General features: G+C 34.7%; 2 protein-coding genes across 2 annotated transcripts; both read right to left on the reverse strand.

Annotated features, from left to right (window-relative positions):
* Nucleotides 1-635: 635 nt before the first annotated feature.
* Nucleotides 636-9,401, reverse strand: LOC128559754 (cerebellin-3-like). Its single transcript, XM_053552168.1, has 3 exons — nucleotides 7,997-9,401; nucleotides 3,385-3,621; nucleotides 636-2,008 (listed from the first exon to the last, which is right to left on the reverse strand). Exons 1-3 carry the CDS (start codon nucleotides 8,118-8,120, stop codon nucleotides 1,593-1,595), a joined length of 777 nt encoding a protein of 258 aa, XP_053408143.1. The 5' UTR covers nucleotides 8,121-9,401; the 3' UTR covers nucleotides 636-1,592.
* A 144-nt stretch (nucleotides 9,402-9,545) lies between these two features.
* On the reverse strand, nucleotides 9,546-17,557 carry LOC123532691 (39S ribosomal protein L11, mitochondrial-like). Its single transcript, XM_045314232.2, has 4 exons — nucleotides 17,384-17,557; nucleotides 11,569-11,664; nucleotides 10,683-10,773; nucleotides 9,546-9,897 (listed from the first exon to the last, which is right to left on the reverse strand). Exons 1-4 carry the CDS (start codon nucleotides 17,519-17,521, stop codon nucleotides 9,635-9,637), a joined length of 588 nt encoding a protein of 195 aa, XP_045170167.2. The 5' UTR covers nucleotides 17,522-17,557; the 3' UTR covers nucleotides 9,546-9,634.
* Between the last annotated feature and the right edge of the window lie 212 nt (nucleotides 17,558-17,769).

Below are 17,769 nucleotides of genomic sequence, written 5' to 3' on the forward strand. Positions count from 1 at the left end.
TATAAACGCCCAAAAGGACATATTATGTGATGATGCTGGTGTCCATCCGTCCGTCTGTCAGCAATTTGGTGTCCACTCTGTAACTCTTAAACCTCTTGAAGGATTTAGAAGAAACTTGACACAAATGTTCACCACATCAAGGCAACGTGCAGAGCTCATTTTGTGATGGCTCGCTTCAAGGTCAAGGTCACACTTTGGGGTCAAAGGTCATATGAGCTTGTTTAGTGTCCGCTCTGTAACTCTTGAACTGCTTAAAGGATTTTAAAGAAACTTAGCACAAATGTTCACCACGTTAAGACGTGTAGAGTGCATGTTTCGGATGGCTTGCTTCAAGGTCAAGGTCACACTTAGAGGTCAAAGGTCATACCTTTGGGAATATATTGCTCTGCAGATGGTTTGAATTTTGTTAAAACACAGAGGAAAGATTTAATTTAAAATTCTAGTACTGTTCACATGCTATTATGTTTGAAACCAGTGCTTTTTGAAAAGTTAGAAGAAAGAAAAAAATATTTCTCCAGTCAAGGTTCAACTGGTTATATTATGGCAATACTTAATGAATCTGTGGTACTGTTATTAGGCATTTGGGTCCTTCTAGTAGTAGTAGTAGTAGTAATAATAATAATATAAAACAGTAGTTCTCAAACTTTGTAATTTATTTCTGGAAAAAAGAACTGTGTATTGGCAAATTTTAGACATAGCCAATAATTGTCTTAGATTGCCAAACTTACACTCGGCATAGGGAACCACTCTTACAGAAACACACACCACCCTTAGGCCATATTCCTTTGACTTATCCAAACATTCTGCACACTAAGTCAGTAGAGTGGAAAAGAATAGTGTTCTGGAATATTGAGAACATTTGCAGACTGTTCTAAATAAAACCTGGTGCAGACAGAACAGTCACCTCATTAATATTTACAACACTGGAAAGAATGATTTTGGATCCTATTAACTACAGATAATCTAAATAAGGCTTGATGCTCGAGCAGAACAATGCACTCTTTTATTCCTTTGACAAGAAGAATGTAATGTGCCAGAATTAGATGTGCTGTTACAGCTGAAATTTTGATAAATTTCCTCCACCACTATGTTTACCGATATATGAATATTGCACATACAAAAATACTAAAAGCCTTTTTGTGATAAAATCCTCAGATATGTAACTATTGCAAAATCTGGTGACAAATAAATTTCCAAGTAAGAGTATTCAGGCCAAAACTCTTCTTAAAATACTGACATGTTTGTTATAACTGGTTTAGAAACAGTATACTTCTATCATTAAGATTTTCAAAATGCACAACCATATAACCATTAGCACGTGAAATGTTTTGAAAAGCCAATCCTATGTTCTGTAATTTGAGCTGAAGTAATATTTTGAACAATGGCTAATGTCTTACTGTTTTTACAACTTTGTGTTCGGGTTGACAGTTTTATACAAACATCTAGAGATGGATACCTATGCCATATCAGAGTCCATAGTCACAGAGTTGGTCAAAAAATTAATCATCTCCCTTTTGAAAATATTGCCATTTGTGAAAATTCTAAATTTGTATGACATACCGGTAACTCATATAAATCAATATAACATAAGATTATGAAACAGATTGTATCAAACTTCCGGAAAAGCTTGTGAGCCTATCACCCCAAATATATGCATCATTTGGACTCTGTACTCTAACTAGCATTTCATCACCAACTTTCAGTTCAGTAACTATAGTAACAGAGCCCTGTTGTCTGCTAGCAGCAAACACACCAGCCAAAGGAACACCATTCTTCACAATATTTAATGAAATTTCTCCTTTGGTCATCACAGAAGCTGAAAACATATATATTCCTGGAGTTGGTGCAATAAACAATCCAGTAGATTGGTGGTATCCTCCGCCTACATTGAGTTTCACAGAGTCGAAGACAATAACTTGACCAACTGTTAGATGAGATACTGCATAAGGCCAGCCTGTATTTGTGTCTATTGTGGCATGGAACGCTACAGTACCAGTACTGTAAGTGCCTGTTCGAAAAAATAAATCAGTTTATATTAGAGCTATCACTAGCATATTTTTTCTAAAATCAGTTTTGGGACTTTTTTTGTCTTTGCGCTATAACTTCCAAAGGCAAGTGCCTATTTTCAAAAGACCGCTTAAATGTAACTACATCAATATGGCATGTCATATGAAAGACCTAACTTTATACTTTAAAGATAAAGGTAACACTTCTAGTTAACAGGTTTGTTTCTTGTCTAAAACACTGCGACTCATCAAGGCATTTAAATATTCCTTGACTAAATGTTCCCCGTAACAAAATGTCGTGGGCAAGGCCCAGACCCCTTGAAGGTCAGTATCACATTTTGAGTTAAAAGATTTAAGGTTTTCTGTGTGGTCAGTAACATTTCCATGCTTGGGTTTGATGTTTAAATAACATGGCACAAGTATTCACCAGAACAAGAAAATGGGTCATCTGCAACACCCAGGCCATTAGCTCAAAGATTAAGGTCACACATTAAAGTCAAAGGTCTGTTTCATGTCTGCTCATGAACTCGTCAAGGAATAATAATATTAGTTTATACTTGTACTTTCCTAAAACAAGGTTATAAGTGACACATAAAACAAATACCTCTACTTTTAAAGGTTAATGTCTCGGAGATGTAAAAGGTTTCGCATTTTTAGCTGAATGTAATAGACGTATGGGGAGCTATTGCTACATGCCTGTCATTATCGTAGACCCCGTGTTTACGGTTCTCAAAAAGCTCCTACATCTTTGACAAAACCAAATGAAACTTCACAACCCTTTCCCAATAATGATCTTTTTACCAAAACACTTGCTGTCATTTTGATGAAATTATAATGTACCAAAGTTCTGCACCGATTTTTACAGGGTACTAGGCCTATTTTTCATTTCCAGCTACTTTAGGTCATACATTTAAAAGATAAAATTGCTTGATTCAAATGACTTTCAGAACATCTTAGTAGGCATACTAACAACATATTACAATATAACATTTTGATAAAAATTATTTTTTGAAATTTTAAAAGGACAAAAGTTACTTAAGGCCGGATTTTCCTGTGAATATTACAGTGCTTCCCACAAGATTTTACAGAATGATTAAAAGAGGTCTCGTATGAAGTTTACCCTGCCATCGTTGTAGACCTGTAGAATGATGAATAGCTTTTGTCTAGACCTTTACATGGAATGAATCTGAGAAAAATCTGGTTATGGATTTAGTGTATCCAACAATAAGTAAATCACAGTGTTCCAGTTTTTCTTCAAATCGATCCATACAATATGAAGTAGTAGCATTAACAATGATAAGAAAGTAGTAATGAAAAGTAGTAATGAAACAGAAGTTTATTGACTTTAAAGACTACTCAATGTATACCATTCGCTCACCTGGATTAAGTAATGTATCTGTCAGAATACTATTCTGACTTCGCTTCACTTTTTTCCTATGTGAGGCTGAAATTTGTTGTATTTCATCACCATTATTACTTCCGAGTTTGATTTCTCCATCTGTTCTATCATTAAGAGCTTTGATATGTTCAGTTTCTTGTTTCCCCAAGTTGATCTTGCTTCCAACCTCGTACACTCTTTCTTGAAGGTTCTTGATAAGCATCTCCTGCGCCTTTCCTAATAATTTTATCAACGAAATGACAGAATTGGTGAAAGTGCTTTACACAGCATTCATCATCCCATTATATAGCAGTCAAAATACCTTTATTAACAATCAGGAGAACCTTATGTCTTTAAATAGCATTCAGGATATCTTTATTCGGCATTCAAGAGAACCTTATGCCCTTAAATAGCATTCAGGATATCTTTATTTGACATTCAATAGAACCTTATGCCCTTAAATAGCATTCAGGATTCCCTTGAATTTATTCAGGATATCTTTATACAGCAGTTATGTTACCCTTACATTGCATTCACATTACACATATGCCTTTACATGGCATTCAGGATATCCTTACACAGCATTCAGGATACCATTACATAACATGTAGAAATAAGAGCTGTCACTATTGGTGACAAAAGCCCCCGAAGCATGCCAGTTTTCTGCACAAATTATGCCAGAATAGGTTAGGTATGAATCATTTTGTGACCTTGACCTGAGAGACCCAGGTCATAAGCACGACACACCTTCTCAATATGGTTAACATTTATGTTAAATTATTTTCAAATCCCTTGATAGAGTTTGGCAGAGTTATAAACCAGACACGAAACAGACCATGTTAACCTTTGACTTCTAAGTGTGACCTTGACCTTGGAGCTAGGGGTCTGGGTCTTTCATATGACACATCGTCTCATTATGGTTAACATTTAATCAAAGTTATTTCAAAATCCCTTCATGGATGGCAGAGTTATGGACCGGACACGAAACAGACCCTGTTAACCTTTGACCTCTTAGTTTGACCTTGACCTTGGAACTAGTGGTCTGGGTCTTGCATACGACACATAGCCTCATTATGGTGAACATTTATCCCAAGTTATTTCAAAGTCCCTGTATGGATGGCAGAGTTACAGCCTGGACAAGAATTTGCACAGACTGACGGACAGTGCGATTTTAATATGCCCATCTTCGGGGGCATAAAAACATAGCATTCAGGATACCCTTAAAAAACAATATTAAGGATCCTCTTACATAGCAGTTAGGAACATTGTCTTCAAAGCTTTCAGTATAATTTTATTTTGGGCCAGATATAAATTGCCAGTCTGGGAAAATTGCGTGTATTGTTCATATATAATTTTACTTATAGTTGTTGTCCGACTGGAGTAAATTTAACAACTGATGGAATTTAATCAAATATGACCTGTGACATTTTCTTGAGCATTTTCTAAATCAGTTTCAGTGAAACTATTAACTGACTCTGAAATGCCTTTAGGAATGGGTGTGCGAACCCTCAAGTATAAGGACTCAAGCTTTGAAACAGTCTGAAACATCCTTCTATGTACCTTACTCAAGTTCTTCAACTTACACCCTTTTAGGGGCTAAAATTTAACAAGAGCTGTCGCAGGAGATAGCGCGCTCGACTATTTAGATGCTGGATAGTGAAAATTGGCACATCTGAGGAAGCTGGAGCAGTCACTGGAGTGTTTAATGACTCCAGTGGGGATGAAGGTATTGGACAATAACTTGTTTGTGTCAAAAGAATTAAGTAATAAGAGAGATAAAGATAAGTTATCAAAACATTAAGTAAGTATAATCCTAAGCAAGAAGGGGGCATAATTCATGAAATATTGGTGCAGGAGTGACACACCTTGTGTCATATGATGTGGGTGATGATGTGTAACAACTACTTTCAGTTTGAATTAAATCAATTTAGTAATAACTGAGATAGAGTGAAATGCACCAAAACTTTAACCTGAAATTCTAAGTCAAAAGGGGAGATAATTCATAAAATACTGGTGCTAGAGTTACGGTCCTTGTGTTATATAATGTGAATGATGATGCTGAACAACTACTTTAAGTTTGAATCAAATCCTCTCTGTAATAAGAGAAATATTTTAAGTTTGAATCAAATCCATTTAGTATTAACTGAGTTAGAGCGAAACATCACCAAAAGTTTACATGAAATTCTAAGTAAAAGGGGGATAATTCATGAAATATTGGTGCAACATTTATGGCCCTTCTGCTATATGATGTGAGTGATGATGTGGAACAACTATTTCAAGTTTGAACTAGAAGATGCTTTTGTAGAAAAGTGCATGTCTCCCCCAATGCACAATCGTATAGGCACGACGTCAATAGGGGACAGGAGCGAAAGTGAAAAAGACATTGACGGTTGGCTGCAATAGGGATCATCTACTTGGCATGTCCAATTATCCCACTAAGTTTCAACATTCTAAACCTAGTGGTTCTCAAGTTATGAATTGGAAACAGTTTTCAATGTTCAGGCCCCTGTGACCTTGACCTTAGATCGAGTGACCCCAAAATCAGTAAGGGTCATCTACTCTGCATGTCCAATCATCCTATTAAGTTTCAACATTCTGGATCAAGTAGTTCTCAAGTTACTGACTGGAAAGACTTTTCTATGTTCAGGCCCCTGTGACCTTGACCTTAGCTCAAGTGACCCAAAAAATGATAAGGGTCATCTACACTTTAAGTCCCATCAATCTATGAAGTTTGAAGGTTCTAAGTCAAATGGTTCTCAAGTTACTGACTGGAAATGGATTTCCATGTTCTGTCTACTGCAACCTTGACGTTTAATAAGAGTGACCCTAAAATCAATAGGGAGTCATCTACTCTGCATGTCCAATAATCCTATGAAGTTGCAACATTCTGGGTCAAATGGTTTTCAAGTTACTGACTGGAAATGGTTTTCCATGTTACGGCCCCTGTGACCTTGAACTTTAATACAGTGACCCCAAAATCAAAAGGGATAATCTACTCTACATGTCCAATCATCTTATGAAGTTTCAACATTCTGGGTCAAGTGGTTCTCAAGTTATTGATTGGAAATGGTTTTCCATGTTCAGGCCCCTGTGACCTTGACCTTTAACAGAGTGGCCCCAAAATCTATAGGGGTCATCTACTCTGCATGATCAATCATCCTATGAAGTTTCAACATTCTGGGTCGAAGTGGTTCTAAAGTTATTGATCGGAAATGGTTTTCCATGTTCAGGCCCCTGTGACCTTGACCTTTGATGGAGTGACCCCAAAAACAATAGGGGTCGTCTACTCCATAAGCCCTGCCATCCTATGAAGTTTGAAGGTTCTAGGTCAAATAGTTCTTCAGTTATTGATCGGAAATGAAGTGTGACGGAAGACGGACAGGGCAAAAACAATATGTCTCCCCCAGTGGGGAGAGACAAAATAAAATCCATTTAGTACTAACAGAGATAGAGTGAAAGTGCACCAAAACTTTAACCTGAAATTCTAAGTAAAAAAGGAGGCATAATTCATGGAAAATTGGTTCCAGAGTTATGGACCTTGTGTCATATGATGTGAAACAACTATTTTAAATATGAATCAAATCCAGTTAGTAATAACTGAGATAGAGTGAAAGTGCACCAAAACTTTAACCTGAAATTTTAAGTCAAAAGGGGAGATAATTCATGAAATATTGGTGCAGGAGTTATGGCCCTTGTGCCATTTGATGTGGGTGATCATGAGTAATAACTACTTCAAGTTTGAAACAAATCCATCAAGTAATTACAGAGATAAAGAGAAAGTGCATCAAAACTTTAACCAAAGTGCGGATGCTGAAGGACGCCTTCGCCGGGTCGAGTTGAACAGCTCTCCATACGGGGATATCATCTTATCTTTTCCCTAGGGAACAGTTCAGCTACACATGGGCATATTGACATTTATTTAATAATACTATTTTGACTTTATAGTGTATGAGCGAGTTTTATAATATCTTTGAAAATATTGCAGTAATATCAAAAGTTGTCAAGAAAAATGATCTAATGTGACTGCCTAAGTAAGGCAGGTGTTTCCCAAATCTTTAGACAGCATGGATAAAAACCTCCCTAGCACTCAAAATAGGGAAATGGTAGAAGCGTAATGGCAACATTAAATTAGGTTCATCTGTCCTTTACCTTCGAGTCACTGACCCCTAAAACAGAAGAGCACTTCTTCCAGTGGTACTTAGACATTGTGTAAAGTTTGCTAGCTATGGATACTTTATGATGTGATCTCTGGAGCCAAAAAAACAAGGAATCTCGTGTGATGCTGAGGTATCTAGTAAAGTTTGAAAGCTGAAATTTTGTTTTTCACCTTTTCTTATGTTCTAATGCTGAAATGAAACTTGATATAGAGATAGATGACCATGACAGGAAGTGCAAAGCAAAAAGACCAGAAGATAACTATGTATATGGAATAAAGAGATATCTCCTTTTGTGTTTATATTTTCATAATTTCAACAAGAACTGTAGCTCTATCTTGAATATTTTTTTAATTATCTCCCATTTTGTACTTATTTTACATATGTAAATAGGGAAGATTGTAATGATAGGTGACATGTTGAATACATGGTTTAATTTAAACTTGAATGTACTGCACCTTTGTTTTCCAGCATATCAATCCTTTTTATTAAATCATGTACTACGTCTTCATTTACAGCTTCTGAATGACACATCAGTATTAGATAAAACAAAGTGCAGGCTATTAGCACAGAATGCACCATGATTCGTAACAGCAAAATACAATTATATAAAATAAAGTATGTAAGAAAAGCAATATCTTAAAAGTTTGTATCTTTTGTTTACATGTACAAAATGTTGTCCTTGAGATTATGTACTGTAAAAGCAGAAATTTTCGCGAGAGTTTAATTTTCGCTACCGTATATTTGCAAGGCCCTACATCTCGCAAAAATTAATCCTCTAGTAAATATTCACCATTAATATAATTCAAATTCATGTAGGATACTATTTTTACAATTTCGCGAATATTAAACCTCACAACATTCTCAAAATTTCAATTTCACGAAATTTTGACCCAGCGAAAATATGCGCTTTTACAGTATCAGAAGTTGCAAGATAACAGGTAATGATAACCAAATGTACTTGCAAATGAAATATTATACATCATATTACTGCTCTAAACTGATGTACATCTATAATGACCCTTTTGCTCCTTTTAAGATACGTCACTGGATAACTTTATTTGCCCCTTTTGTAGCAGGGAGAACTGCTAAGATATAAACCTTTGAATAGAAGGCCATGTGTGGGTTCTACCGACCATGTTTACCAAAATCCATTTCAAAGGGCATTTTCACTGGAGGACTTTTTTTTTTACACTTTAAAGCAAAATGAAACAATTCTGAGGAAAGTGTCAATAATGCACAATGGTGCAGTTATTTGAGGAAAGTGTCAATAATGTACATGTACAATGGTGCAGTTATTTGCATGACATTTACTGCAAAAGAGCAATTGCATCGTCACTTCCTTCAAACTTTGTTGCTAATTATAAACATGCTAACCTGGAAAAAGCATTCATCTAGTAAATCCATGACATTGTGAGGAGGCTACATCTTAACATAGCTAAAATTAAGGTTTAGAATAATTCTGCTGAGCAATTCGAAGAAACTTTACATTTTATATGTAGCATGGGCAGTGCTGTAAAAAAAAATCGAAAAAACTTCGATTGGGATGCAAGATTTCAGCTCAAATGGTCTATAATTAAAATTCAGAAAATGTTCAAATGGCTTTACCATGGCTACTATGACAAGAACTTCAACTAGGTGTTTCTAGGACTTCCTATATAGTTTTTTTTAACCTCTTCATTATCCGATTTTAGTTCTGATTGAAAAAATATCTAACATTATAACAGAATACGACACTTGTGAATGTTTGTAAAACAGGCTAAGTGTGTGTATGTTTATATCAAGACTATTAAAAATTGCTACTGATTATTCATATTGGCAACTCCTCTGTGATAATCATAATGTTAGTAATTTTTGGGTTTTGGAGGATGGTGCAAGATAAAACACTCCAATCCTAGAAGCTTCTCTGAATATTTTGTTTGCCACATCACCCATAGACAAGACATAGTTCTGTTGTTCCTTACTGTTTTTCATAAATATCTCCAAAATATCACACAAACTGAAACATAGCACTAAATATTTATTTAGCACAATACAGATACAGATATAGTTAATCAGAATTTCTATAAACACATACAAAACACAATCACTTTGTGCTACAATCGTAACAACTTTGATTTCCTAACTTCCTCTAATTCTATTTCAAACTGTTGAAGTCTTTCTTCTCTTTCCTCTAAAAATTCAGCATACTCTTCTGGGTCCAGAGATTTCACAACTTGGATGCCAACAGAATGAGCTGTCCCAATCACTTGTTTACACACATCTTGTAATGTATTTCCCCGGTTCTGTGGGTCTTGTATCTTTATCTTTGCTATTTCATAGACATGCTTTAAAGATATTTTGCCTGCTACATCATCTCCTGCAAATGCAAATAACAGTAAAAAAGTTATTGCTTTTCAAAATTTGTATTCCTTCCGGCAGTCATTTTTCACTACATATTTGTGCACACTACATAAAAGTTGTTATGACAGAATTCATCAAAATATTTGAAGGGACACTTGGAATTTTTATTTGTTTCAAAAATTGCTTGTAGGGATTTAAATTTTGGGTAGTTTTGTTTGTTTGTTTTGGGTTTAACGCCGTTTTTCAACAGTATTTCAGCCATGTAACGGCGGGCAGTTAACCTAACCAGTGTTCCTGGATTCTGTACCAGTACAAACTTGTTCTCCGCTAGTAACTGCCAACTTCCCCACATGAATCAGAGGTGGAGGACTAATGATTTCAGACGCAATGTCGTTTATCAAATAGTCACGGAGAACATACGCCCCGCCCGAGGATCGAACTCACGACCCCGCTATCCGTAGACCAACGCTCTTACCTACTGAGCTAAGCGGGCGGGCCAAATTTTGGGTAGATAAATAGTTACCCACTAAAAGCAATATCACATTTTATTGTCGCACACTATTTCTAGGTTAACAGCTTTGTACATAAAACATTTTCTGCAGTGGAGATATTAGCCCTTATCCAGCTAAATTTCTAAAATAGATTGGTCCATCACTCAATTTGGACAGTATCAATTCATCAAAGGGGTGTTCACTGACAATTTTCTGACTGAATTGCGAACTGTGCATACCATAATCAACCTGCATGGATCGCAAGTTGATTTCAAAAGAAAAACTGCAAAGATACATGAATTATGCATACTTCCTATGGTTCCTTTTCTTGCACCAGCTGCCATCTTTAGAAAATATGATGTTGGAGGTTTATGTATAGTTATACTGATAGATCGATCTGGCTGCAATTATACAACAAAAGCTGTTTAAATTAAGGAATACATTTGTAAAGTAAAAATAGCTCTTATGCTATGAAATATTGTTGTTAAACTCTCATTCAAAAGTAATGTATGTACAAAATACAATAATGATCTTATACTTAAAATCAGCTATCAGTTAACTATGTTATCCTTAGATAACTTTCAGACTTAAATTTCATCCAAGCTGATAAAACTAATTAAGCAAATCAGCTTCACATAGGTAGGTATTTGTATTCACTTACATTCAGCTTCACATAGGTAGGTATTGGTATACACTTACATTCAGCTTCACATAGGTAGGTATTGGTATTCACTTACATTCAGCTTCACATAGGTAGGTATTGGTATTCACTTACATTCAGCTTCACATAGGTAGGTACTGGTATACACTTACATTCAGCTTCACATAGGTAGGTACTGGTATTCACTTACATTCAGCTTCACATAGGTAGGTACTGGTATTCACTTACATTCAGCTTCACATAGGTAGGTACTGGTATTCACTTACATTCAGTTTCACATAGGTAGGTACTGGTATTCACTTACATTCAGCTTCACATAGGTAGGTACTGGTATACACTTACATTCAGCTTCACATAGGTAGGTACTGGTATTCACTTACATTCAGTTTCACATAGGTAGGTACTGGTGGTATACACTTACATTCAGCTTCACATAGGTAGGTACTGGTATACACTTACATTCAGCTTCACATAGGTAGGTACTGGTATACACTTACATTCAGTTTCACATAGGTGGGTATTGGTATTCACTTACATTCAGTTTCACATAGGTAGGTATTGGTATCCCTGGTTTTATGTCATTTGTTTGGTCATTGAACTGTTTGCAGAATGGTCCGATCTGTATTCCTCTCTGCAAGGTATAAAAAAATTCATGAAAATAATTTATAGATAAGCCTATAATACTTCACTATATATTCAGTGGCTAGTCAGTTTGCCTAATAGAATATTAATCACAAATAGTCGGCACTAAAGCAGTGTAACCAGGTTTTAAAAATGTCTTGCTCAAAACAACATGCTCATTGTCAATGAGTTTCTATTATATATTACAGGTATGTACACTGTGAGTACTCAGTAACTTATTTCAGAAGATTCTCCCGTTTTAGTACAAATGCCACAACAGATAAGCTACTATATCATCATTAAGACCTGATCCCTGTCTACAACTCTTTTAAAAATAACATAATGATTGTGATTATCTGCCACCCTTTGTCCAGATACAGAACTTTAAGCTCCGTAATGAACATGGATCAGGCAGTTGCACTGTTTTCCCTTGACGTTATCTTTGGGGATTCATTTTGTGGTATAAGTCAAAACTACACAACTTTATGTTATGCGATTTGCAGACTCCCATAAGCTTCATTCAACATTCCAACTGTTGTTTTGTTCCTACAGTGGTGTGGGGCAAGTCAGTCAAAATCTGAGACATCAATCATCAGACAGATAGGCATATATAACTGAATATATGGTTTTTAACTTTTACAGAATTGATAATGCAATTAATGATTCAACAGGTTTGACAATGCAATTAATCATTCATTAATCTGGAAATCAAATAACTTCATTTTGGCATTGTATTTCACTGTAGGCTATCATTGTACTTAATCATTATTAACTTGTGAAATTTATTGCATTTATCTAACCTTTGATAGCTTTATTGAAAGCTGTGACAAACTTAAAAACGTAATTTCCATTTTCTAATATTCGGTATTTGATGCTTCCAGGTATTTTTATATAAAATTAATTAATACTTGTCAAAACCTTCAAATGGGTTGAAAAGTTAGATATCAACAATGTACCCACAAAAATTATGGATGGGCACATCTTATATTTTGACCTTTTTAGGCCCAGAACAACCCTTGAGTATAATGAAATAATTCAGCACCCACTCTGACATATTTCAGGAAAGTGTTGAAAGGATTGTTTGGTTGCAATTATATCATGCAGAGAAGTAGGCCTAGTCTAAATAACTAGACCTTGGGTAGACCACTTTTATATTCTGATATTTCACGTTGTCTACCATAAGAGCTCGGACTCGGAGGGGGATATTGACCAGTAAAAAAAAATATAACGATACATACAGAAGAATATTCCTCCGGCCAATAATCGATAGCGGTCAGATTTTCTATATAGAAATAAGAAGGGCATGTACACATTTCACTTAATAACAAAATTACTAAAAATAAGAAACCTTAGGTGCAAAAATATTTCTAAAGTTAAACATTTGATTCATCACGCGTTATTTTGTAATTATATTTTATTTTTGATTTGTTCCTTACATGATGTTTAATGCCATCATTTCGTCATTTTTTCCCTTCTATTTTCCATATAAAATGTGTAAAAACCTAATACATGCGTTTCTTAAAAGCAATTTTTTGGATAAAACCATTGATATGTAAGCTTAGGTGCAAATGATTTCCTACTCTCAATAAATTTATCTTTTGAATGATATCTATTTCATTTTTGTAAAATAAAAATTTGATTCGTTCTCAGACCATTAATTTTCACTGATTTTGAAGAATATTTAACTTCAGTGCCAAGTTGTTGTTGTAGCGTTATGTGCAGACGACATATCAATGTCACGTGAACATGCGGTATCGTGATCAATGGGTTAAAGTAAATGATTTATAATCAGTTTAGTTAATTTGTGATTGAATGTTTTATTTGACACAATGAGTGTAAGTTTTAAATCAATTTTATTTAGCGAGTAATTCCTTCTGTGTTAATATCACACATTTTACAACATGAGAAATTCAATTAAATATTGCAGTTAATATCCTAGTTCTAAAAAGAAAGAGATGCGCATTTCTTTTTATGTTGTTTTTCTTACCTTTTTTAATTTTCATTTAAACATCAGTGTCAGTTATGCAAATTACAATGTGTGTCAATTTAATATGAAACGAAAAAGGATGATAACAGATAAATTTTCCATGAATGCAAGATAAATATAAAAATATTTTCAAGTCAGTGCTTTAAACTGCATCAGCAATACATATGTTTTCATATCAACTAACTTTTTATGAAATTAGAAAACAATGATCATGATCATTTTTTTCATTGTACGGAAATATAATTTTACTTTTTATGACAATTTGAACTGGTTTCATTATTTTTTCAGTTATCATGAAAATCGTCATTATGAAACTTTCATAACTGATTGTACATGTTCAATTTGAAACGATTTTACATGAATGTCATTTCTATACAGTAATGCAAGGTGATAGAAACTGTTGATCCATCACGCGTAAATAACCGTTTTATTGGCCCCCAATCATGCCAATTACCACTAAATAAGGAGCGTTAAAACAACACAGACATAATACAACACTGATAAGGCTATAAAATTTAATTCGTTTTGAATATCATTATAATGCCATTTTACTTTTTCACGTCATTTCTTTTAATTATTATTTTGCAACAGTTTGGTAAAATTTGTGTAGTTATTTTCACATTGAATATGGCAAAATACCTGTACCGCACTGATTGCCAATGTTTTTAAAGGACAAAGAAAATTATCAATTTAACCAAGGGTGACAGAAGTCTCCCTTTTATTTATTCTACAAACATACCATAATTTTCGATTCATTTAATTTCTTACTTTCCCGATATATAAAGAATTACTTAATTGATATATTAATGTGATATTTAACCATTTTATAGTAGAAAAAAAATCTACACATGTAATAGTATAAATTGTAATCAACCGTTTTCAAAAAAACGCAGCTTGTATATGTATTTTTGTGACTTAAAAATGGACGTGGTTGTAAAAATCTAACAAGAACATTATCAGGATTTTAACCTGGGGTCTGAAACATTTGATAACATAATTATACTACATGCCACACAGAAAAGAAAGAGCAGTATTAACTATTATAAATCGACATGATTTAACAATGTCAATTCTAAAATTTATTTGTTTTATTTATTGATATTTTGTGACTTGAAAGACAAAAATACAAAATAACATTAAATTTTAAGAAACTACATATAAACAAAGAAGTATAAAATACACAGAATGGCAACTGGCTGCAATCTCGCGTGAGCTCGTGTCAGAGCGTGATTCGGCGTTATCTTACTAAAAACAAACATCAGCAAGCATGGAGTTACAATTCGTACCTTTAAAACTACATTTAAAATACATTTTAGCTTCTAAAACAAAATTAGTTTAATGTGAAATTGTCTTAAGACACGAAGTACACGTTTTTTTTTTTGCCATCGAAAGAAGCGTGGTCATACCGTGATAATTATTTTACCGATGAATAATTGCTTTCACATACAAAATGGCGTGTGGAGAAAACACCACTTCTAGTAAACGAGATCTCGTTTTTTTGTCACGGGAGGTTGGCGAGATTTGCTCTATATGCTATTCAAGTTGCCAATCTATTTATTTTTATAGCTCTTTGATATAAAGTATTGTTATGGTAAAAATGACTTTTTTAATTTCTTATGAAAAGTCCCTTCTTTTACATACTTTGTAATTAAAAGTGCATGTCAGTTATGGAAAACCTCTTGAAATTGAAATAAACATCCAGGTGATAATACCCGGAGGCAACAGATATTGACATCGTAATGCCGGTCACCCGTTACCAATACCATATAGCTGTTGTCTCCCCTGATATCGATTTTCTGCCATACTGGTCATGAGGTCAATTCTTCCTCATGTTCAGCTCTTGAGTACAATTATTTGGACATAGTAGAGAAGGGACTGCTCACAAAAATCTCAGTGCATTTTGAAGGATAATTAGCCTTAAAGGCTTAATCTAAAAAATACCTACTGTACGACAGCTGTCCATACTTTGTATAGTCGAGCTAAAAATGAAGATTTCTGAAAATCAAGTAAGGCGTATTTTGAAGTCACTGACCTCTTATGGTTAGCAGTGTGTATTTCAGGATGTTTAAAATATGTATACTGACGATCTTAAAGAATTATTATGTATCTATCTATAAATACTGCATGACACCCTTGTGAGTATTTTATGCAGGTGCGCATCAGTGCATAAGAGTTTAAAAGCAGGAATGTACAGGAGAAATAAAGTAATACACAAGAGCTGTCTGATGACAGCGCGCTCGACTATTCGAAGCATTGATTGAAGAATGGGGTCAAAATATTTCCACGGATATTCAGACAAAAGAAATAAATAGATTAGACAAACAATGTTCCTGTATTTCTTTGATTTCGATAAGTCAAAAATGGCAATGCATGAGCCAATTTCAAAGTCCAAAAAGGGCCATAATTCAGTCAAAATAGTTATGTACTCTTGCCTACAGATGGAAATCATACTGATAAACTAGTGTTCAAAGTTTAAAAGCCATATGTCAAATAGTTTTGACAAAACATGGACTTGTATGAAAACAGAACCAATTTCAAAGTACAAAAAGGGCCATAATTCAGCCAAAATAGAGGACAGAGTTATGTACTCTTTCCTACAGATAGAAACTATTATACTAAACAAGTGATAAAAGTTTCAAAGCCATATGTCAAACACTTTACAAAAAATATGAACTGGTACAAAAAACTTCACCAAGATTTCTAAGTCAAAAGGGGCCATAATTCAGCCAAAATCATTGATGGAGTTATGTACTCTTGCGTATAACTGGACATGGTGATGGTAAACAGGTGTTGAAAGTTTCAAAGCTTTATCTCAAAAGACTTTGTCAAAATATGAACTGGTACGGAATATTAACCCAGATTTCTAAGTCAAAAAGGGTCATAATTCAGCCAAAATCCTTGATGGAGTTATGTGTTCTTGCCTATAAGTGGCCATGGTGATGGTAAACACGTGTTGAAAGTTTCAAAGCTTTATCTCAAAAGTCTTTGTCTAAATATGAACTGGTACGAAAAACTTAACCCAGATTTCCAAGTCGAAAGGGGCCATAATTCAGCCAAAATCCCTGATGGAGTTATGTACTCTTGCCTATAACTGGCCATGGTGATGGTAAACAAGTGTTGAAAGTTTCAAAGCTTTGTCTTAAAAGACTTTGTCAAAATATGAACTGGTACGAAAAACTAAACCATGATTTCTAAGTCAAAAGGGGCCATAATTCAGCCAAAATCCTTGATGGAGTTATGTGCTCTTGCCTATAACTGGCCATGATGATGGTAAACAAGTGTTGAAAGTTTCAAAGTTTTATCTCAAAAGACTTTATCAAAATGTGGATTGGTACGAAAAACTTAACCAAGGTGTGACGCCGACGCCGTAGTTAGTAGGATAGCTCTACTTATTCTCCGAATAGTCGAGCTAATAAAGTATTTGTGAGAATTAGAGACAAAGCTGATAGTGCTAATAAAAAGGCGAAATGTACAGTAAAAGGATTAAAAACAGCCTGGTCACTCAGAAGTCCTGGCCCAGTTTGCCTAAACTGGTCCAGGGTAGGTGCCTGAGCAATGTCAGCCGGCAAAGAATTCCAGAGAATTGTAATTGAAAAATGTAGTGATTTCTTTAAACAACCAAAAACGGATATGACTTTTATGACGGTTCTTTAAAGCCTTCTGAAACTTCTAGTTGCCCGAATTACCTTGTGTCCAAATACTAAGACACTTGAGACTTCACTAGTTTTTGCCTTTAAATTACCTGTCCTAGCTGTGGTCCAAGTGGAGGAGCAGCTGCTGCTTGACCTGCCGCTATATTTGTCTTCAGGAAGGGCGGATGAATAACTTTATCAACTACTTTTTTAATAACCTTGGCAGCTCCTTTCCCTTTGGGAGGCATGTTTACAAATTACCTCCCTTGCCAACCGGTGACATACTACTATTCTTTTTATGTTACAGACTGCTAAATTCTACGGTTACAGACTACTAAATTCTAAGGATAACACTAATATTTTTTTAGATTACAGACTACTAAATTTTTAAGGTAACAGACTGCTTAACTCTAAGGTTACACACTACTAAATTCTACGGTTACAGACTACTAAATTCTTAAGGCTACACACTACTAAATTCTTAAGGACACAGACT

Source organism: Mercenaria mercenaria, chromosome 1, assembly GCF_021730395.1.
Source record: "Mercenaria mercenaria strain notata chromosome 1, MADL_Memer_1, whole genome shotgun sequence".
NCBI lineage: Eukaryota > Metazoa > Mollusca > Bivalvia > Venerida > Veneridae > Mercenaria > Mercenaria mercenaria.